This window comes from Dermacentor silvarum, chromosome 9 (assembly GCF_013339745.2).
Source record: "Dermacentor silvarum isolate Dsil-2018 chromosome 9, BIME_Dsil_1.4, whole genome shotgun sequence".
Classification (NCBI taxonomy): domain Eukaryota; kingdom Metazoa; phylum Arthropoda; class Arachnida; order Ixodida; family Ixodidae; genus Dermacentor; species Dermacentor silvarum.
In genome coordinates, this window is record NC_051162.1 from 156854603 (window position 1) to 156877163 (window position 22561).

General features: G+C 45.8%; 1 protein-coding gene across 1 annotated transcript in view; it reads right to left on the reverse strand.

The window, feature by feature from the left end:
- Positions 1-22561, reverse strand: part of LOC119464564 (ubiquitin-like modifier-activating enzyme 1) — a 68336-nt gene that overhangs the window by 7308 nt on the left and 38467 nt on the right. The window contains exons 14-18 of the mRNA XM_049655462.1: positions 22089-22254; positions 18384-18583; positions 16040-16104; positions 14188-14236; positions 5678-5824 (exon numbers count right to left, since the gene is read on the reverse strand). Coding sequence (XP_049511419.1) covers positions 5678-5824; positions 14188-14236; positions 16040-16104; positions 18384-18583; positions 22089-22254 — 627 coding nt within the window. The remainder of the gene's footprint in view (positions 1-5677; positions 5825-14187; positions 14237-16039; positions 16105-18383; positions 18584-22088; positions 22255-22561) is intronic.

The window sequence follows — 22561 nt, forward strand, 5'->3', positions numbered from 1 at the left end:
CGCCAAAATCCTCTTCTGACCCTGCCTACAAATCGGAACCTCATCAAAGTGAACGTGGATGGTGTACCTGTTACGGCTCTGATTGACACTGGCGCGCACGTATCTGTCATGGGTGCTCAGCTTCGCCATCGTCTCAAGAAAGTCCTCACTCCTGCCCCGTCGCCTGTGCTCCGAGTCGCCGACGGGGGAACGCCGGCCGTTATTGGCATGTGTCCAGCTCGTGTGAGTGTCGCCGATCATCATACTTCTGTTTTATTCTATGTCCTAGAACACTGCCCTCACGACCTAATCCTGGGACTTGACTTTCTCTCAGCCCATTCCGCCTTGATAGACTGTTCTGCTGGTGCTGTGCAACTCGCTCTACCTGTTGCTATTGATCCCCCCGATAGTGCTCCGATCCGGCTATGTTCCACAGAGCATATTCGCCTCCCTCACCTTGCCGTTACCTACATAGGTGTTTCACCCGTTCCGCCCATTCCAGACGGGGACTACATCGTATCTCCTAATCCGGATGTCCTGCTCTCGCATAACGTCGCATTTCCTCACACCGTCATTACCATTACGGACAACACGTCCTGTCTTCCGCTAGTGAACTTTGGACTTAGTGCACAAGTTCTCCCGCGCGGCATATCACTTGCGCAAATCACGCCGGCCGAAGACTACCAGATTTCGGGTTTAAATGCTGACGACTCCTCGTGTGCAACTCTTGCTGTGCCTCCTGCCCCTTCAGACTTGAATGCCCTAATGAAAATGATCGCGCCCGACCTTCCGCCCCAGTGTGCCAATGAACTACGTTGCCTCCTTGCCTCGTACTGGGACTTATTCGACCTTGGAGACCGTCCTCTCGGACAAACATCTGTTGTGAAACATCGCATTAACACCGGGGATGCGAGCCCAATCCATCGGCGACCCTACCGCGTCTCTGCTACCGAGCGAGACATCATCCAACACGATGTTGATAAGATGCTTTCTCGTAACATCATTGAACCTTCTTGTAGCCCATGGACATCCCCTGTTGTCCTAGTTAAGAAAAAGGACAACAGTTGGCGATTTTGCGTAGATTATCGGCACCTAAACAAGGTAACGAAGAAGGACGTCTATCCGCTACCACGCATTGACGATGCCCTTGATTGCCTCCATGGAGCACAATATTTTTCGTCCATAGACCTTCGCTCCGGGTACTGGCAAATTGCCGTCGATGACATGGACCGTGAGAAAACGGCTTTTATTACTCCCGACGGCCTCTATCAGTTCAAAGTCATGCCTTTCGGATTATGTAATGCCCCAGCCACATTTGAAAGAATGATGGACGCCCTCCTACACGGTTTCAAGTGGTCCATCTGCCTCTGTTACTTGGACGATGTGATCGTTTTTTCTCCCACTTTTGCGACGCACCTCGAACGCCTATCGACGGTCCTATCTGTTTTTCGTCGGGCGGGGCTACAACTCAATTCGTCCAAATGCCACTTCGGTCGCCGTGAAATTTCTGTGCTCGGACATCTCGTCGATTCTTCGGGTGTCCGTCCTGATCAAGATAAAATCCGGGCAGTGAACGACTTTCCCGTGCCCACGTGCGCCAAGGACGTTCGCAGCTTCTTGGGCCTCTGCTCCTACTTTCGTCGGTTTGTCCGCAATTTTGCGGACGTTGCACGCCCTCTTACTCAGCTCCTCAAGAAAGACGCTGCCTTCATTTGGGGCTGTGAGCAAGCTCGTGCTTTCACTGAGCTGATCCGGCTGCTTACTTCCCCTCCCATTCTCGCTCATTTTGACGCGTCAGCTCCAACAGAAGTCCGTGCCGATGCCAGCGGCCATGGTATTGGAGCTATCCTGGCCCAGAAACAACAAGGACAAGACCGTGTTATTGCTTACGCCAGCCGCCTTCTTTCCCCTGCTGAGCGCAAATATTCCATCACTGAGCGCGAGTGTCTGGCTCTCGTTTGGGCAGTGGGAAAATTCCGCCCCTATTTGTACGGCCGGCAATTCACAGTCATTACTGACCACCATGCTCTGTGTTGGCTTTCATCTCTGAAAGATCCTTCTGGGCGCCTTAGCCGATGGGCTCTGCGCCTTCAAGAATACAACTACTCAGTTGTATACAAGACAGGCCGGTTACACCAAGATGCGGACTGCTTGTCGCGCCATCCTGTCGACCCACCTGACGTTTCTATGGCCGGCATTCCTGTCACCGTTCTCTCTTTGAGTGCTTTTGACGATATCGGAGCGGAACAACGCCAGGACGACTTCTTAAAAGACCTTATTCAACGGCTGACTTCAACGACGCCCGACCCTTCCCTTCGAATGTTTGAACTCCATGATGGCGTCTTGTACCGCTGTAACATGCGCCCTGACGGCCCTGACCGACTCTTAGTTGTCCCTTCGCATCTGCGCCGGACTGTTCTCGCCCAGCTTCATGATGTGCCGACTGCCGGTCACCTTGGCGTGTCACGGACTTACGACCGCGTTCGTCGGCGCTTTTTTTGGCCTGGTCTTTACCGTGACGTCTGCCGTTATGTCGCTGCGTGTGACCTTTGTCAACGACGAAAAAAGCCGACCACGCTCCCTGCTGGCCGCCTTCAACCACTTGACGTGCCTTCAGAACCATTCTTTCGTGTAGGCGTTGATCTTTTAGGCCCTTTTCCTACGTCTGTTTCGGGAAATAAGTGGATTGCTGTAGCAACAGATTACGCCACCCGATACGCAATCACACGGGCTCTTCCGACAAGCTGTGCAACCGATGTCGCCGATTTTATACTAGAAAACGTCATCCTTCACCACGGTACCCCTCGACAGCTCCTTACCGACCGAGGCCGCTACTTTCTTTCGAAAGTTGTTAATGACATTCTACACTCGTGCGCGACTAAACACAAACTTGCTACTGCTTACCATCCACAAACGAATGGTCTAACCGAGCGTCTCAACCGGACCCTCACTGAGATGCTATCCATGTATGTCTCCGCTGACCATCGCGACTGGGACGTTGCATTACCATTCGTTACCTTTGCCTACAATTCTTCTCGCCACGATACCGCAGGCTTCTCTCCATTCTTTCTCTTGTTTGGCCGCGACCCTACGCTACCTTTCGACACCCTCCTGCCTGATAGCCTGTATTTCACATCAGAGTACGCCCGGGACGCCATCATCCAGGCACAAGAGGCACGCCATATTGCCCGACTTCGACTTGTGGACTCGCAGGAAAATCAGCGGCGCTTATATGACACCCGCCATCGTGACGCCCACTACACACCGGGCGCCCTGGTTCTCCTTTGGTCTCCGTCGCGACGCGTTGCCCTCTCGGAGAAGTTGCTTTCACGCTACTCTGGTCCTTACCGCGTCTTGCGTCAAGTAACCGACGTCACCTACGAAATCGCCCCTCTTGACCCCACCGTGGCTCAGCCTCGTTCCGACGTAGTCCACGTCGCGCGTCTTAAGCCGTATCAGTCCAACGCCTCCTAACCAGCACCGGGTCGGTGCTTCAGCCGCCGGGGGTCATGTGACAGAGCGATGAAGAAGACGTTTTGAGAGCACTTGAAGAAGACGAAGCTCGGGACTTCGCGTGCTTACTATGATCTTGTCAGCCGCTGCCAGTCTTGTAAATACACTGTAAATACATTTCTTATTCCTTTTCCCCGTAACAATATCTTCAATCTGCTACCCCCTTGCAGTTTTGATGTGAAATCAAAGTTTGAGCGCAAAACATTACTGAAATGTGCGTCAGCTGATGATTATTATAGCTTTTGGAACAGGTTCGACATCATACATTGATGTTTCTTTTCTTTACGACAGTATTGTTACATCTTAATCTATGCTACACTTAATTTAATAAGTGAATAGTGGTCGATTACTATCTGTCAGGCAAGGCCTTTCAAGCCCTTGAGGCTTGAAAATAAAGATGTATGTATGTATGTATGTATGTATGTATGTAGTATGTATGTATGTATGTATGTGTGTGTGTATGTGTGTATGTGGTGTGTGTGGTGTGTGTGTGTGTGTGTGGTGTGTGTGTGTGTGTGTGTGTGTGTGTGTGTGTGTGTGTGTGTGTGTGTGTGTGTGTGTGTGTGTGTGTGTGTGTGTGTGTGTGGTGTGTGTGTGTGTGTGTGTGTGTGGTGTGTGTGTGTGTGGTGTGTGTGTGTGTGTGTGTGTGTGTGTGTGTGTGTGTGTGTGTGTGTGTGTGTGTGTGTGGTGTGTGTGTGGTGTGTGTGTGTGGTGTGTGTGTGTGTGGTGTGTGTGTGTGTGTGTGTGTGTGTGTGTGTGTGTTGTGTGTGTGTGTGTGTGTGTGTGTGTGTGTGTGTGGGTGTGGTGTGTGTGTGTGTGTGTGTGTGTGGGTGTGTGTGTGTGTGTGTGTGTGTGTGTGTGTGGTGTGTGTGTGTGTGTGTGTGTGTGTGTGTGTGTGTGTGTGTGTGTGTGTGTGTGTGGTGTGTGTGTGTGTGGTGTTGTGTGTGTGTGTGTGTGTGTGTGGTGTGTGTGTGTGTGTGTGTGTGTGTGTGTGTGTGTGTGTGTGTGTGTGTGTGTGTGTGTGTGTGTGTGTGTGTGTGTGTGTGTGTGTGTGTGTGTGTGTATGTATGTATGTATGTATGTATGTATGTATGCATGCATGCATGCATGCATGTATGTATGTATGTATGTATGTATGTATGTATGTATGTATGTATGTATGTATGTATGCATGCGTGTGTTCAATGTGGTCAAAACAGCGCACCGTTACAGTAAGCTGTATTAGTGGGCAGTTGCAGCGGCAGATAGTAACGGCTACAGTACTGCGTTCAGACATTGGTGTCAATGGCATGCTATTTTTCTAGCTAGAAAATAGCTACACCGGCCGCAGCGATGGCCTAGCGGTAGAGCATCCGCCTCGTATGCGGTAGGTACCGAGTGCAAATCCCGGTGCCGCCGGGAACCCACCGGTTTTCTAATGGGGAGAGATGTCCCCTGGCCTGGCGCTTGGCTGTTGTGGGGGCTCACATCTCGAAAGAGGGCCCACTAGAGATTTCAGGACTTGTCTCTGGGCGCCTCTTGTCCAACCACAGACGGCCTTGTAGACGAGCATTCGCCGCGGCGGTGGGAGGCAAGTGCTGCCGCCGGGTACCTACCACTAAAATAGGTACAAGCGCGCTCCTGGCCTGGTGCTCGGCCATTATGGGACCTCAACGCTTGGAAAGGGGTGTTTGACCTCAACCCGAAGGTGCCCCCACTTCAATAGGTGCTTGGGGCGCCACATGGGAAATGGCTGCCATAGGAGCGGCCCAGGCATCACTTTTTTCTGTCCTCACGAGGGTTTCGACGGGAATTCAGGGCGCAGGCTCCTTTCCCAAGCCTATCACCCCTGAAGGAAGCCGAACGCCAGGCCGGTGTACGCTTGTACCCATTTGAACCAGTGGGTGCCCGGCGGCGGTGGGAACCTAACCCGCAGCCGAGACGGGCGCTCTTCTACGACGCCACAACAGCTTGTAATTAAACCCTCAAACATAATCCGACCTATGAGTTTCCGACTGACGTAGAAAGAAAAAAAACACTGTCGGCCTAGAATCAAGTAAATATGCAATTTCCTTTCGGCCTTATCAAAATGCGGTCCCCATGGCCCAGGATTGAACTTGTGACCGTGTGCTCAGTAAGCAGTACGCCATAGGCATTGAGTCATCGCAACTGGTCCACTGTAAAAACAAGAGGCAGGGGGCCTTACGTAGTCTCTGGGAAAGTTGTGGAGCAACTGCCGGATCTGGTTACTGTACTGGCTTTCGAAGTGCAGTCTGGCCCAGGCCACGCAGTCAGCAAAAGATGTGGGTCGCTCATCCACAAGCTGCTGCTTCACGTTCGTGAACACCTCTGCCTGCGCAGTGAGTTTCCCAAAAGCACAATTTAGCTGACTTTCTACTTTTTCACACATTACTCAAAACACTGCAGTTGACAATAATCACTGATATTGCGAATTAGTGCTAACAAGAGAGCATACCGCATAGACTTTCTCACTATATTACCTAGAGGGAATCTGGCGCCACCATCTATGGGAGTTTTCTAAAGAGCGCTGTGTCGTCATTGGAATGACGGTATATGGGTGTGCGAGGCTTGTGTTGGCTGGGGTTGTATGAGGCTTCATCGAAATCGCGGATATGGCTGCACAAATAATGCGTTCTTAAAGTAAAATCTCCATAATAGGTTTTCATTCACCCATATTACATCTTTCAATAAAGTTTACTCGCCTACAATGCACAATCAAGCTAAGAAAAGCAATAACAGACGACAAACTGTACCAAAGCTAGCGAGAATCTTGTCTGTTCTCCAACTTCAGAGGCCCACTAGTAGTTTTTATGTTTCATATAATTTTACATGCAATCAGAAGTCCTCATAAGTAAACAAAACATATTATTGTGTAAAAATAAAGTTAAAACCCCTGTTTTATGTCGTTTTAGGGAACAAGTCATTGGGACAGACGGAACGGTGCTAGCCAGGCGCGTCTTCAAGGCGTCCTGGATCTCTAAGAACTATGCCAATCCGAAGTCACAATATACCGGCGTTCCTACGCATACCGCAGGGCAGCAGCGCCAGATTTCCCAGCACCAGCGCCGGGTAATATGCTGAGAAACGCTACGGTGGACAGAAATGGTGCGCACATATGACAAAGAAAAAAAGAAAAAAAGGAGGTTGAAAAGTTTCACAAGTGTGCACATGTGTGAGTGATGACAGAGTTATAGAAATTGATTTGCTCTTTTACCTGACAACGCTGTGCAACTTGTGAGGCGCTCAAACGAGAAGTACCCCAGCAAAAATATTTTGTTGGGCAAGTTGGTTGGACATATTACACGCACATTGCTCTGAGCTGTGTTTGACTCTTCGCCGTCACTACAAAATAACAATATCGCTACAGCCAGTGCAAAGATGGTGCAAATCAGTTAACGAAGAAAGACTTTATTAAATAATTCCATTGGCCATCACTAAATGTAACAGGCGTGCGTTTAGTGCAACGTAGCAATTTGCAATGCATAAGTGTTTCCTTTTCCTTTGGGCTCACTCAAGATGTTTCTAGTGCAAGTAGGTTAAATGCCATCCTCTTAGTTTTTTTAGAGCTGATCTAGCAGAGAAGGACTTCTCTTGTGAGGTAATTGAGAGACTCTTCGATTTTAAAGGCGTTAAGTTATCGCTGTCTTGTCCAACTGCCAAATCATCCTATACGTTCACTAGTTTTCCTGACTTCACTCGTGCAGATGACAATACTATTAGTGATCTTTTAGCCGATCATTTCGATCCGTTTTGTGCTCTGTCAGACAGATGGGATATAAATTGTCTTGTTAATTACTTTGAGGATCTTGTCAAGTCATGTATCCAATGATTTGCGCCCGTCATAACTAAGAAAAGTAATGCTAACCTTCCCTAGATCACTTGCGACATCTTCGATTTATCTCGTCGTGTCCGTAGACTTAGACCTTTTTAACGAACCAACGATCCCATAACCCTGAACAGATTTCACGAGGCAAAGAATGAACCTAATCTTTAAACTGCAAATGGTCAAGTAATTCTTTTTTTCGCGTTCAAGTGCCTGATCTGTTAAGAACTAACCCCTGTAAATTTTGGTCTTCTATTTTACCTCACGGTTCTTGACCCACTTCATTCAAAATTGATAATGACGTCATCAGTGATCCATCAGTAATATCAGATGCTTTCAACAAGTATTTTCAGTCTGTGTTTATTGCCCGATAACAACTTCGTTCCTTCTTTCACTAATATAGACTTACACCATGTTTGTAAACAGTGGTAGGCACCGTCGATATATTTTAGCCCCTATAGCGACGTCGCATAGGCTCCGCCCACTTTCGCCGCTCCGCTTGCACGCGAGGATGGCACTTTTTTGTTTTTGAATGGAATGGGAAGGGGGTGGAGGGTGCTGAAACCACGATTTCATTATGAAGCACACTACCTGATGTTCTTTAACGTGTACCCAGGGAAACGTTCTTGCATCTCGCCCCCACCGAACGAGACGGTATAGGCCTAGCTCGCTGACCGCTGCAGTGACGGCCGACAGCGCTTGCGATCTGGCCTGCAGCTCATCATAGTGAACTTATCTTCGACAACGCGATTAACGTGGGCTTAAATGAATTGGTGCGAATAGAAAACGAATAGCAAACGGTGTCTTTGGTACGATTAGCAAACGAAACGTAGTATACTTGCAAGCCAGCCGTGCCGCCTCGCTGAGACGGCCGGTGCTTGGGTTTCAGAAATGCCGTCGGATCGTTGCTTCCGATCGCGCCTGTGGTATATATAGTACTAGGCGCTGCTTTACGAAGCACGCGCAAATTCGAGATATTTTTTCTATTAACAACTATTTCATGTTAAAAACAATCTGTAGCCGATTTCTACGTCGCCGTGCGCGGCGACAGAAGCGATCGCCTCGGTGATGGGAGCAGCAAGGTACCGTCCCGACGGCGACGCCGGCTGTGTAGGACCGCGCAATCTGAGCTGTTGGCCGCGGCCGTCCGATCACTCCAACTCTGCACTAACCCTGAACATTTTATTTCGCACTGTAAATTTAATTGACACGTTTAGGGCGTTTATGACATCCATACTGCGAATTAACGCAGCTGTGCCTGTGCAGCCTGCATATGTGAACGTATGATATGATATCTACACTGCAAGTGGCGCAATTCTTTGAGATGAAAATAAATTTGAATGTGACGTGCTTTGAGAGGCATCATCTCGCTCGACCTACGTTCGAGGCTAATCCTAATCTAGCTTTCCGCACAGTGCGGCATGAAATTGTAATGACGCGCCTAATAACGATCCTAAGATCATAGGCTGGCTCATGCACGCCACTGAAAATAAAAGAGAAGCTTAACGGTTACGAAATGTTTTGTGCGCAATGGATGATCTGGCATGAGAATCCAACTTTCGCTTTTTACCGTGGCGGCTCATTGCTTGCGACGGTTTTCATCGACAGGAAACCTATGAAAACTTTAGCCTCTTGCGTATTTCGACGCAACTCAGCACGTCGACATACTGCATTTCCTTCGTTGTAAGATCATATAATAAAGACCTCACACATGGAACCGCACAACCACCCGCGAAACCCAGTGCCTGCGAAACTGAATCCCGACGACAGCGCCACCGCATTTTTGTGACGTAGCGCCGTGGTGGAAGTCTATAGTTTGTTTTGAAGCAATCAGTGACATTGACAAACAATGAAGGTATTCTTATCATTATACTCAACTTGGATACCAAGAAACTCACCGGCACGGAATGGATACACAATGCGTTCTTGATTCGCTCTTCCTTGCGGTCATAAAGGTATCTGACGGTCGTATTCAACACGTCTTTATCGTCTCCCACTGTTATTTCCTCATTCAAATGAGCTAAAGTGCTGATTCTTTATAAATCCGGTGATAAGCTGTCTTTGTCGAACTATAGACTGATTTCATCGAGTGCAAAATGTTGGAACATATAATTCTTAAGCAGATCGTGCTTTTTCTGGAGTCACGTAATCTACTGTCTAACAAAAAGCATGGGTTTACGCGGGGCATTAGTACAATGCAGTTATTTGAGTTTACGCATGACATTTTCCTCAACGTTGACGTTGGCAACCAGGCTGACACTATTTTTATAGATTTCGCGAAAGCATTTGACACAGTATTCCATTCTATATTCCTTGCTAAACTTAACGCTGAACCAAATAATCTTCAACCAGTTAACCAGATTTCATGCTTTCTTACATTTCGCTCCTAGTTCACCTCTCACAGCTCGACCGACTGTACTGCTATTGATGTGACATATGGAGTGTCCTAAGGCTCCGCTCTTTGGCCACCGCTTTTCTTAACCTACATAAATGATTTGCCTGTTAACATCTCATTTAGCATTTGTCTTTATGCCGATACATGCCTTTCACAGGAAGTGATGAACTGTTTTGATGATCATTATCGCCTCCAGGAGTCATTTGCTGGTTCGTGAGGTTGGTGCAACAGCTGGCAAATGAACATTATTTTCATAAAACCGTCCCAATGTCATTCTGCAACAAATCTTCTCTTCCTTTTTCTTACTCCATCAATAACCGTGCTGTAGGTAGGGTATCTGAGTATAAGTATCTCGGTGTCCTTTTTACACATAACATGTCATGGAATAAACACATTGATTACAAATGTAACAAAGCACTAAAAAATTAGGTTACCTACGTCGTAAGCTATCCAACTCTCCAAAAGCTACTAAGTTACTTTTCTATAAATAGCTAATCCGGCCTGTTACTGACTAAGCATTTGTCGTTGGGGACCCTTATAAGCATTGTGAGATGAACAGGCTAGAAGAAATTCAGAACAAAAGCTTGAGGATTTACATGTCACCGTCATGATCGCGACTTTTCACCCTCTTCTACACTTCGTTCCTTGAATTTACCTCCGCTCTATTCCGGTCGCTGCATAGAATCGATTAAATTTCTTGCACACCATTGTCAACTATTCAGTTAGACTTTCAAAAAACTACTAATCTCGCACCAGAGTCATCGACAAGATGGCATCACAACTTAAACTTGATTCCCTACTTTGAACGCACTAACATGTCTAAATTCAGCTTTTTTTCTTCTTTTCATAGAAGACTGGAATTTCTTACCTGGGTCTATTCGCTCATCCCCATCGCGAAACTTTGTATCCGCCCTCCAAGATGTATCGTCATCCTCAACGCTGTATGTTATTTTGCTGTGTATATTTCCCTCCGTTAACCCATTCCTGCTATAGCGTTCATTGCACTGTAGTATGTACAAACAAACAAACAAACAAACAAACAAACAAACAAACAAACAAACAAACAAAATTACTCATTAGGAAAGAGTCACACAGAGATATCTGGACTAATAGCCTAAATGGCTAGTGATTGGTTCAATATACATAGTGATTAGCAATACAGCGCAAACTGTTGCTAGTAATACAATACAAGCAATTGCGATTACTATATGCATTTACCAAATAGTTAATATTTGTAGAATAGAAACACTACAAGTACTACAATGTGAATAGTGTACTCTCTAGTCTATTTGTCTGTCCCGTTTGTGCCTTGAAAACAGCAGAAGAGCCGAAGCAAGCCACAATATAAAACCGTCATTGCTGCTCTGTCCTCCTGTGTTCTTTTATAGAAATATTTCTGAATACCACTCAGCATGGCAAAGCAAGCAGGGTGAAGACTCTGAACATCAATTTTGCTGGCACCATGCATACATAACCTTCCAGTTCTTTGCACTGCTAGAGGCAGCGCACTGGGTGGGTCCATTAGGAGGCGGTGACTCAGCAATATTGGTTGCGTAACATGTAGAGGAAGCAGAACACTGGTATTGACACTGTTCACTAGTTCTTTTTTTTCACTTTACATCGGGCTTAAATATTTTTTTTGCTTTACATTCGTGTGAAGTTTGTTGCACTGGTTAATACGGTCAACTTCCATTAATTTGCCCTTGACGGGACCGAATAAATTGATTGAATAATCCAGCAGGTCGAATTAACAAGACGCAGAAAAAACGCCAAACACACCACAGATTCAGTAGGGAGTATTTGTCCTATTCTGATACGCCCCGTAAGAAACGCGCGCCCACATTCTGTGTGTTCAAAGCAGAAAAACATTGAAGCTCCTAAACAAAGTAGAAATCTAACACGCACTCAATATTTTAGCAAGCAAAACTGCTGCACCAAGGCAGACGGATTCCTAAAGTCAGCTTTGCCACATTGTTTTTGATGTGAGCTCCGCCGCAGCGCGGCAGTGTTGTGCGCCAAAGCATACAACCGTTGCAAAGGCAATTCAGGTTTCGTGCCTGATTACACTGCACAGGCAATTTCCGGCCCAATTTTCTTTAAAAAAAATAAAGGCGCGCGTTAGAATCAGGTAAATAACGTAATCAGACATTGTGAGCTACAGTTATTGCTTGAAAATCTTCATAGGGCGGGCTGAAAATGGGCGTTTTCGACGAGATATGACGTGTGTTCAACGCATTCACTGTCCCCTAAGCTCGCGCGGGACAGACGCTGGCACTAAAGGGTTCGCTATCGAGGTCACTATAGGGGTCACCATTGGGGTCAGGCATGTGCGCGCTTACTGGTCAAGTTCGAATTATTGGGGCGATCGAAATACATGGGCGCCAGCCAGTACTTTTGGTCGGGATCACATTTACCGAACAATAGAATTAACCAGACTCCAAAAAATGGAAGTGTACTGTATATGATTAGGTTCGGTACAGGTCGATTAGTTGCTAAGATAATTCACACTTCACTTCCACTGTTTTGAACCCCACGGGGAATAAAATGGCACCACAAGAAAGGCTAGTTTCTAAGGCATGGTTAGATATCCGTAAGAGTAAGAAAAAAGTATTCGATTTTTTCCTTGTTTTCAATTTACAAATTATGCTACACTCACGCCACATTTTGAAGGCTTAATTTCCATTCATCGTAAATAGCTAGTGAAGGACGGATACCAACAACAAAAAAGCGGCTTCCAAAAGTTCATTTTGTATCTTAGGCTACCTACCCATGACTTAGAAATAATTTCAGATTACATTTCTTATTTCCATGGTGGCCTCAAACACCAGGTGTGAAATGTTAATTCCTGATGAACTAACCGACTGCACCAAAAGTAATTACATACTTGAAATCAGTTAAACAATTTAACAGGAATGTCGAGTTTTATTAATAGCGATAAAATGTAAAGAACGTGGTTTCAGTACTAGCGTCCCACCCAATATTCGTACAGTCTAGGGAATGCCCAAAGTCATTTTGTAGCAATTTTCGGAGGAAATAAAATTTTATCTTGAAGCAGATAGGAGCACACAAATTCTGATTTTGGAGCAGTCCATATTATTAGGGGAGCAGTCTGAATCATGCAAATAATCATTTACAGGATTATTTTATTAAGTCTGGTAACAGTCACAAATCGTTGCATTCTGAATCATTAAAGAAGTATCGAAGAGAAGCCTGACTGAATTTTTCATACTATTTTTCGTATTAGGTGCTGATGAAGTGACTGGGGGTGTTTTACAACAGAAGTTGTGAAGAAGCTAGGCTTAGTGAACACCACAGTGGTTTATTCAAAGAAATCTCCTTAAGTAATGTGACAGCCCTAACTAGCTCAAACTAAGATTCCGCACGTGACTGACTTCGCTTTACCACTTACTAGATTCACTATAGAAACATTCGACATCTGGAGTTCACATAAGAGTGATTGGGTGTAAGCCCCCTGAATGAGCTAAAGGGTGCGACACTTCTCCCTTGGCCTCTCGTTTTGCGAGACTCCCCTCTGCTTCACAGCTAGCCCTCGCAATTTGCACTTTATTACCGCGGTGGTCGCACTGTGCAGCAATTGCGATCGACGCAATATCATGATTTGCGATTACCGCGATCGTGGGCTGCGCACCGAAATGCAGAGCAACGGTCATGGAGCCGATGCAAGTCAAAAGAAAGAAAAAATGAAGGAAACAAGAGGTACAGCCGGCAGCACACAGACACCGGCGTGCGTTTCTGCGGGAACAGCATCAGCACAACTACGCGACTCCGTTCCACCAACAAGAAGAACTTACCTAGGCAAGAAGGCCTAGGTAAGTTCCTGACCTTCTCGCCTGACCTCCCTCGCCGGCTTGGGCGGCAAGATGAATAAAAGTCCCTATCTTTAGTTTTATTCAGGGGGCCTAATTTGGTGTAAAGTCATTGGAACTGGAATCCCGTGACATCATTTGGGTATGGCTGTTCGTGTCCACTGGCGGCCAGTATAGGAAAGCTCCGACACTAACGGTACAACACCTTGCACCACGCACTCGATATTTCACTGAGGCCTGCTAAATCCAAAGCTGCTAAAGCTGTTCTGGCACAGCGTAGCGTAAATTTGGTGATTTTTTGGCTTTCAGTGCAAGTTGGCGCAGCAATTTGCTCGAGTATCAAAATGGCGCAATTGGCACAGGTTTCCGACTCCCGGTCGTATTGAATGTAAAAGAGAACATAGCTGCGTGCTTGCGTCCTAGTCACCTCTGCAGGTATGACCCATCTAAAGTAGCTGAACTACCTAAACAATCACATAATCAATCAACCAGTCAAAAGGAAACCTTATTACATGGTTAGGAAAAGTTAATACTGAGATATCTGGACCAATAGCCTAAATGGCTGGTGACCAGTCCAATTTGAAAAAACAAATGACTGGCAATATTTTACAAGAAGATCAAAGGAATAGAAAAAAAGCCGCAATTCTTACTGGTTGGTCACCTGGGAGTTTTAACGTCTTCTCCACAAATGCGGGATCTCTGGCAAACAGCCAACAAATTGAAAAGGGTCCAACACAAACACCAATGACAGTTCGTTGAACAAAACATTGGGTGACACGCTAACATGTGCATACTTACCGACCTGTGAACTTTAAAATTTGTAAATATACTGCACACACCATAACGAATTCAGCGGGAGAGAGGGGGGGCTAGCACGTATTTTTTAAATGTTCACCTTGAGTACACACCTTTTTGTGGGATTCATACGCACTTTATTAATAGTGATAGGGTTTTTAGAAGCAACACATAAGCAGCGGCAAATTTAATTCAGCAGATATTTACAAGCAACAGACTGTTTTCAGATCACATTGACTTCGTCAGCGACTATTCAGCGTTGCCGATTCTGCCTACTTCAGAAACTTGTCTGCAGAAACTTGCTCGAAGCAAGGAACCCTCTCATGTCCTTTCACCGACTGCCAAGATATGGTCCGAGACCAACGAGTGAAACTTTTATATGCGTAAGCATTTGTAAGCATAGAAGTGGGTAGGCAACAAGGGCAGCCATACCAGTCCATCCATCACGTAAGACACATCGTTATAAAAGAATTAAGGTTGAAAATAACTGAATAAATTGGAATGAAAAAAAGGCGGCAGATATCGCGCTTCGTGGGAATCGATGTTATGCGAAGCAGTGTGCGGGGAGCCTACCAAGTTAACGAAACGACCATGAGAGCACCAAAACGTAGGTGGCTAGATGGCTAGATAGATACTGTCAATGTGGCAAATGTCGCCAAGAAATGCGTCGCATTTAAAGCATTGGCGGTGGTGAGTTTCGAATTTACGACGCCACGCGTAAAAGTCGAGTGTCTTACCCACTGGGCTAAACAGCCACGTTTGCAGAAGGTGAACATATTTGAACCATATGAATGTGTTGTACCGGCAGTCCAAACTTGGACTGCCGGCAGTCAAAGGATAACAGTTTGTATGAAGGCTTTCTTGAAATATTTGGTGATGGTGATGGTTAATAACATGTACACCTGACTTGCAACATAGCAGACATAGAAAAATGCCGCTCTTGCCAAAATTTAATGCCTGACATGCCATATCTCCGATGCGTTTCGGTGGTTTCGGGAGCGACTTCTGTTGGGGAATTCTTTCACCGACCGAAATGCCACCCATCTCTGAGGGCTCATGCGCTTGACGTCGCGCAGCACAGACAGATAATCAGTGAATGAGTTGATAAAGATGATAAGGATTGATGAGGGGTCACGTGGGTCTGATCATGGTGGATAATGGTTCGACGCAGATGGATTAGGTGGAAAAGAGAGATAAGGGCTTATAAGGTCGGAGCAAATCTGTTAAGGACGATATGGACCGATAAGGGTTGATAAGAGTAGGATCATGTTCGATAAAGTTGATTAGGATCAGAACATTTCTCAAATATATATGGCATAAATTGCAAATTGTCTACATCCTTATCGAACTACATCTGACCCTTACCAACCAGTTATCAGCCTTATTAGACTCGATCTGACTTTTACAAACCTTTATCGGTCGTTATTAACCTGTCGCAATCGATCTGATCCTAATCAACTTTATCGAACATGATCCTACTTTTATCGGTCCTAAGTCAAAATTCTGCTTCCAAGAGTTGCCAGAATATAACTTTCTCTCTCGAAATACAACAAATGAAATTCAAGTTGGCCCAGCAGTTGCCTTGCAAGAGCATTTGTGCGTTTAACATTTACTTGAATTAGGCAAATTGAGGTTGGTTCCAAGCTAAAGCATCCGTTTCTCCTTAAGGTGTAAAAATCAACCACACGTGCGTCAGAAGATACTCACTCCAGGTACTTGTGTGCATTTTCAGGCATCTGCTTGAACAGGCCCTCAAATTCATCACGGGCCCACTGTAAAGATAAATATGTCTACTGAAGTTTGAAGATTATTATTCATATAGCGCAGAAAAACAAAACAAAATAGAACAAGTACAGTCGATGTCTGGTAATTCGACCCTGACAGGACCGACGAAAATGATCGAGTTATCCAGCGGGTCGAATTAAACAAGATGCAGAAATAGACAGCCAAAACACAACCCTGATTCAAGTGGCAGTGCTAGCACGATTCTAACACACTCCCAAATCAAACGCGCGCCCACATTATATGTGTCTAAAAAAACTAACATAGGAATGACATTAAAGCTCCTAAACGAAGTAAAACGCACACTAGATTTTTTAGCAAGAAAAATGGGCAGGGGTCTAATACGTGTTGTCCAATGAAGGAGAATTTTCTAAAGTAAACTTTGCTGCTCGGTTGCTCTGCGAAGTCAATTTTCAGCCAAAATTTTTTGAAAAGAAATGCGCATTAGAATGAGCTAAGTAGCTGTAATCAGATATTGTGAGCTACCGTCATTGCTTGAAAATCTTCTCTGCCCAGGCCGAAAACTGGTGTTTTTCGATGGGAGCTGACGTGTTCAGCGCATTCACTTACCCCTAAGCACTGCCAATACGGACGCTGCCATTAAAGGGGCTGCTATTGGGGTCACTGTAGGGGTGGAGTGGGTGCATGCTGACTGATCAAGTTCCAATTATCCGGCGAAGGGCAATTGTAGGATTGAAATAGCTAAAAAATTGGGTTAGCTTGCACTGGTGGCGCAAGGCTAGAACAGCGGAGCTGATCGGCTCCTAGCTGGTCCTGGCTATGCGAAGTGATGCTAAGTTATACGAAGTAATGCCAAGTGATGCTAAGTTATACGAAGTAATGCCAAGTGATGCTAAGTTATACGAAGTCTATACGAATTTCCTCGTGGTCCGGGGCATCGGGGAACGCCTCGCGAAGCACGTGCAGTCAGAGCACAGGTAAGGGAAGTGGGGCGAAAGCTATGCGCAGTGTACGGACGGGGCGCAGCAGACGACTCGCCGGGATGACGTCACGGCGCATGCGCAGTAGCGCGAAGCTGGCGGGAACTCGGCCGAGCTGCCGCCAGGGCGCCTGCTGCAGTCACGGGCACCGCCAGCGTTCAGCGCTAATGCGGGGAAACAGAGAAGCGCGGATGGCGTCGGCAGCACCTCTGCGCGTTGCGTCGTTGGTGTTGCTAGAATTGGTTTCTCTCTCTTTCTCGCTCTCATTTTCTCTTTATCTCTCTCGAGCGTAGTGCGCGACGCGTGCACTCTCTCTCGCTCTCATTTTCTCTTTCTGTCTCCCAAGCATGGCACGCAACGCTCCGCGAGGTGGTTGCTAGGCAACGCAGTGGCAGGCGGCACACATTATGACCTGCTTAAACAGCTCCGCTGGTAATAAAACGTTTGGGCCCATAGAAATGTATGTGCGCCGGCCGGGACCTTTCGCTGGGATCGAAATAACCTAAAGATCGAATTGGCCGGAATCGAATTAACGGAAATCGACTCTTTACATTTTTTGCAGTACTACATTACAAAGTCCTGAAGCAGGAACTGTCTGGAAGGACTTCCTTTTATACAGTGTGTACAGCATAATGACATATGCAACAGCTGGATTGCTTTGATGGTATATATACCAGTACTCATATATAACCAATTGAGCCACTGTAAGACTTTGTTGCAAGTTAGCTTTTAAGAAGGACACTAACGAGAAACATAATTTCAGCTGTGTTAGTAAATTAGGTTAGGTGTTAGTAAATTAGAGTTCCAGCACTCCGAAAATGCCACACTTATATTGAGAGGAGGCAATGCAAGCTAAAGAGTACACAAAAATGAAATGCAAGAGGTGACACGTACTGCATTGAAGTTTCTGCACCAGCTTGCCCTGATGCCATGATTTTGACGCAGTCTTCTCAGCCTTAGGAAATTTTTATCAGATGAGATGGAATTACATCTCATTCTAAAACAGCCAAAGACTTAACTGTGGAGGTTTTAAAAACTTTTACGGAGCCACGATAGCCGATACAATACTCTGAAATCCATGACGTCACACGCGAAGTTCCGGCACTAGTGTGTCGGCACGAACTTCAAAATATGGAACTTTGACCTTCCTTTTCTGCTGTAATAATCAACATATTAACACCGAGTCAATGAAGACAGGGTTCTTCAAGAATACTAATTTTATCCATCTAAACTGACTTAATGTTTTTCTTTAGGGTTCGTTAAGCGTTTCACATAGTTACCGGCGTAGTAAACTAACTACTCAATATGAGCAGGGTGTGAACACGAACCTGCAATGTGTGCTCGATGGCATTGGGAAAGTGCTTAAGAGTGCACATGGGGATGGACTTCTCGTCGGGAGGGTCATGTGACGACGAGTACGACTCGGACAGGTGGGGAACCACCACCTGGACGTTGCCCTTGGTACCCAGGGTCCCCGACTCCAGCAGCGGCTTACCGTGCTGGACACACCGGATGTCCACGTAGGTGCCTGCGACACGGGCATGGTTCACTTCTGTTATTTCCTCCATGCACAGCGTCGTCCACTGCTAAAAGAGAAGCTCTAATGTGCGGATCTCGTTCTGCTGGTGCTAGCTGATGCTATTGTCAGTGCACTGTACAGCGGTGTGTAAAGCGTTGCCATCAACTACAGGTTGTATGCTGCAAAGTCGATTGGTTGGAAACTTGCCAGAGGATAAATTTCGGCTGTGCTCTGTGCTCATGTGTTCAATTAAAAACTGGACTGCAGTGTACACAACAGGTGGGAGCGATGCATGAATTCACAAAATATCAGCATGCCATGTCCTTGGCCATGTTCGGTAACCAGATGCTCATATGTCTTGGTGTTTGAACCTGAATACAGTCGAACCCGAATATATTGAATCCACATAGAAGGAAGTGTTATGCATAATGAACAGCAGTAAAATCCACTTGAAAATTTTTGTATGCAGTTTTTATTTTATATATCGAATTACCTATATAGTATACCGAACTTTTTTGTGATCCCCCTCAGATTCGATAGATCCGGGTTCGACTGTAGTTGTCGTTGTGTTTGCTTGTCCCTGGCTACCCTTTTTTACTGAAAATATGAAATGGAGGAACAAACTCAGCTGTTGTGATGCACTTAGTGTAGTGAAAAAGTCTCGAGGATGCCCCTCGTTTTTCTGACGGCAAGTGGCAACGACTGCAGCATTCGAAATTAATGGCCGGCGAGATAATGTCGCGTCACGCATTGCTGCACCCCTGCGACATTTAATGCTATTAGCATTATTATGGTACTTCTCGCACTTACTTTCTTCGGGCTGTATAGCCAGCCTGACAATGTCTCTAACCAGTTTCCTGCCAAGTTGGGCCCCTTGGTAGTCCATGGTGTAGTGGTTAGATCGTCGCACAGCTGTGATGAGACAACCGGGTTCGAAACCAATCGTCGGGCCAACTTGGGGCACGGGTATGTGACACTGCATGTGTGCTGCTCTTCAGTTAAACCGTTTCACGCCAACCTGTGTTAGTGGCGTGTGCCACTACTTGTGTGCAACACTTCGGTGAAGCTCTTTACCCCAAACTTGGGTCATCGGGTATGCGCCACTGGCTATGTACCACAAGGTATGTGCCACAAGGTATGTTCCGTTTCAATGAACCTCTTTGACGTCAACTTGGGTCATTGGGAATGGTGCCATTGCGTATGCGCTGCTCTTCAATTACAAAAAAATACATAAATTTCTCGGCTGGTAGGCGGAGCCAATCCCGCGTCAAATATTCAGACAAGATTGTCTGAATATCTATTCACAAATGCACCACGTGGAGACTTCACTGCCGTGATGGCGCCGCATTTCCGAAGCGAAGCGCGCGAGAGCATCCCGGCTCCTGAGAAGGTTTACACATGGTGCGTTTTGGCGGTTGCATTACAGTGTGTCAACACAGTGCTTCAACGCTAGTCGCAGTAACGCCGACATACGTCGTGAGATGGGTTCTACTAGATTTTCTTTTGCAACAAGCTCGCAAATTTCCCTAGATGGTGGAAAGAATTACAAATAGCCTGACCTATCATAGAGGAACTCCAAGGGGGGAGGTGGGTCTTAGACCAAAAATTAAAAAAAAACTATTCATTGAGGTGTAGTGCTGAAAACTTGTACATATTTGTAATGTTATGTGCTTATTTAGAATATGAGGTCCATTTTTGTTTATCTCCTTCGGTTCAAACCTTACGCAATCTTCGTTTAATTATCTTCCGCAAAGATTTGCAACATATGCATTCCTTAGATATCGCTAAATAGGTTATCAATGACCTCTGTATGATTCAAGGAATGCAGTAAGACCAACATTATTGCTCTGCCTTACCTAGAACAAGAGTGGCGGGACTTCGAAGTTAGTCACCAGAAAAAGCACTATTTCTCAAATTCAATACCTCGCAACTCGTCTTCTTGGTAAGGCAGAACAATAAGGCTGGTCTTATTGCCTTCTATGAATCATACAGAGGTCATTCATACCCTATTTAGCGATATGTAAGGAAGAAATTTTTTGAACTTTTGGCGGAAGATAATTAAAAGAAGCTTGTATAAAATTTTAACCCGAGGAGATTAACAAAAATGGACGTTATATTCGAAATGAGCGCATAACATTACATATTTGTACAAGCTTTCTGCACTATAACTCGAAGAATAAAGATTAAATAGAATTGTGCTCACGACACGCCTCTCCCCTTATAGAAGGACTGACAGGATGTTTTCAACTTGCGATTATCTTTGTATTAAAAATAAGGTCCGACGCCTTCAAACCACAACAAAGCACGATGTTGTCAACTTTGTTTGAACGTGTCACTAAACTGAGACCAAGAATCGATTAAAATTTTGTTAAAATTTGTTGCACAATCGAGCTGGTGGGCAGCATTGGAACACGATGCCACGTTACCAGTAGAGCCAACACGATGCTTAGTTCGCACTGCCTCCGGCAGGACATGGCAGCGTGTTTGGGTTATTGTCTATCAAAAGCATTCATTACGCTTTCCTACACTACCCGTGCGTGCTGTGAAATGGTTAAGTGAAGATGCCTATTGCAATTAGTTGGCGGCGATAACTGCGAATGGCGACATGCGATGACCCGCGAGGAGATTTGCTGGTATAGGAATAGGAAACCGAGTGTTCGGTGGCATTTTCACGTAACACGGGCAGGCGAGTATTGCGGGAAAGCTGCCGTTGCGGGCGCCTACTGCTGTCGATCGCGGGTGCCTCCCTCCTTTTCCTGTTTACATGGGATTTAGCGGTTGGAAAACGAATCACACGTTCGCACTTTGGCGATATACTGAATGCTGGTGCCGAAAGAGTGATTTCTGGGAACGTATTAAACAGTAAAAAATAAGCGTACGTTTATTGGGTCGTTTTTTTGCGTTTTCGTTGGTGCCAAGAAATCCTATGAAATGGGATCGTACCAACCGGGTTCCACTGTAATTCCAGCATAGCCCATCTCATGCTGACTGTCAATGTTAATAGGTGTACCATTCAAGCAACGTAGTGACACATCGTATGGCTGCTGAAGACATCTTCGTTTACAATGTGCAGTGTTCGTACTGAGATTTCCCTCACCGCCGATTCGCGAACTCCACAAAGAAAGCCTCTTTAAATGCACCCTTCGACACACAGCCAGTTTTGTCCCACGGGCACTGTAGAATTGGAGTTCAGCATATCCGACTTCGAATGAACTACGGTTAGATTGCATAGGCATATTTTTCAGGCATTAAACTGTAATTTTCATAGTTAGAAGAACGCGCATTCTCAGTTTCATCGGATACGTAATTTCCTTCTTCGTTTCGTTAGCAACAGCAACATTTCTAGTTCTAGATAGCAAACAGCAGAAGAATGCCAATGGGGTGAAAGTATGCTAAGAATGCTAATCGTCTTAAAAGAGCGAGAAGAAATGACGATACAGCAAACCAGCTTCAATGGCCAAGCTTCGAAGTTTCCTTCAGGTGTAAGCGAGATGGAAAAGGGCCAAAAACTCACGCGAATCAAGGTTGTCGAGTGCGTTGGCCACTCCATTGAGGGACTTGAAGAAGTCGTCCGTGTAGACATGCTCGGTGTCCGGGCCAACTCGGTTGCAGTGCGGCAAAATCTCGACATCTGGGTTCATATTGCGCACAGCCCTAGCAGCAATGCGCGACTTCAATTGCTGGGGAAGGAATAGAGAGAGAGATAGAGAGAGAGAGAAAGGTTAAATACTCAAAAGAAGAACTGATCAATAATTTTCATTATAGTTACACAAGTGTAGTCTTCACAAGCGTCTTCATATGAGCCCTCACGAGTGCGTAGTCTTCTCACAGTCAAATACGTTGTTGGGATTTCTATATTACAATAAAGTCATAAAAGTGGACAAGTAAAGATAGCGAAGAAGAAGCGTTTCTGGTCTGTCACTGTCCGCAAGATGTGGGGACGAAATGGTGCGTGCGATTTCTTTAGATCATGAAGCACCAAGAAAA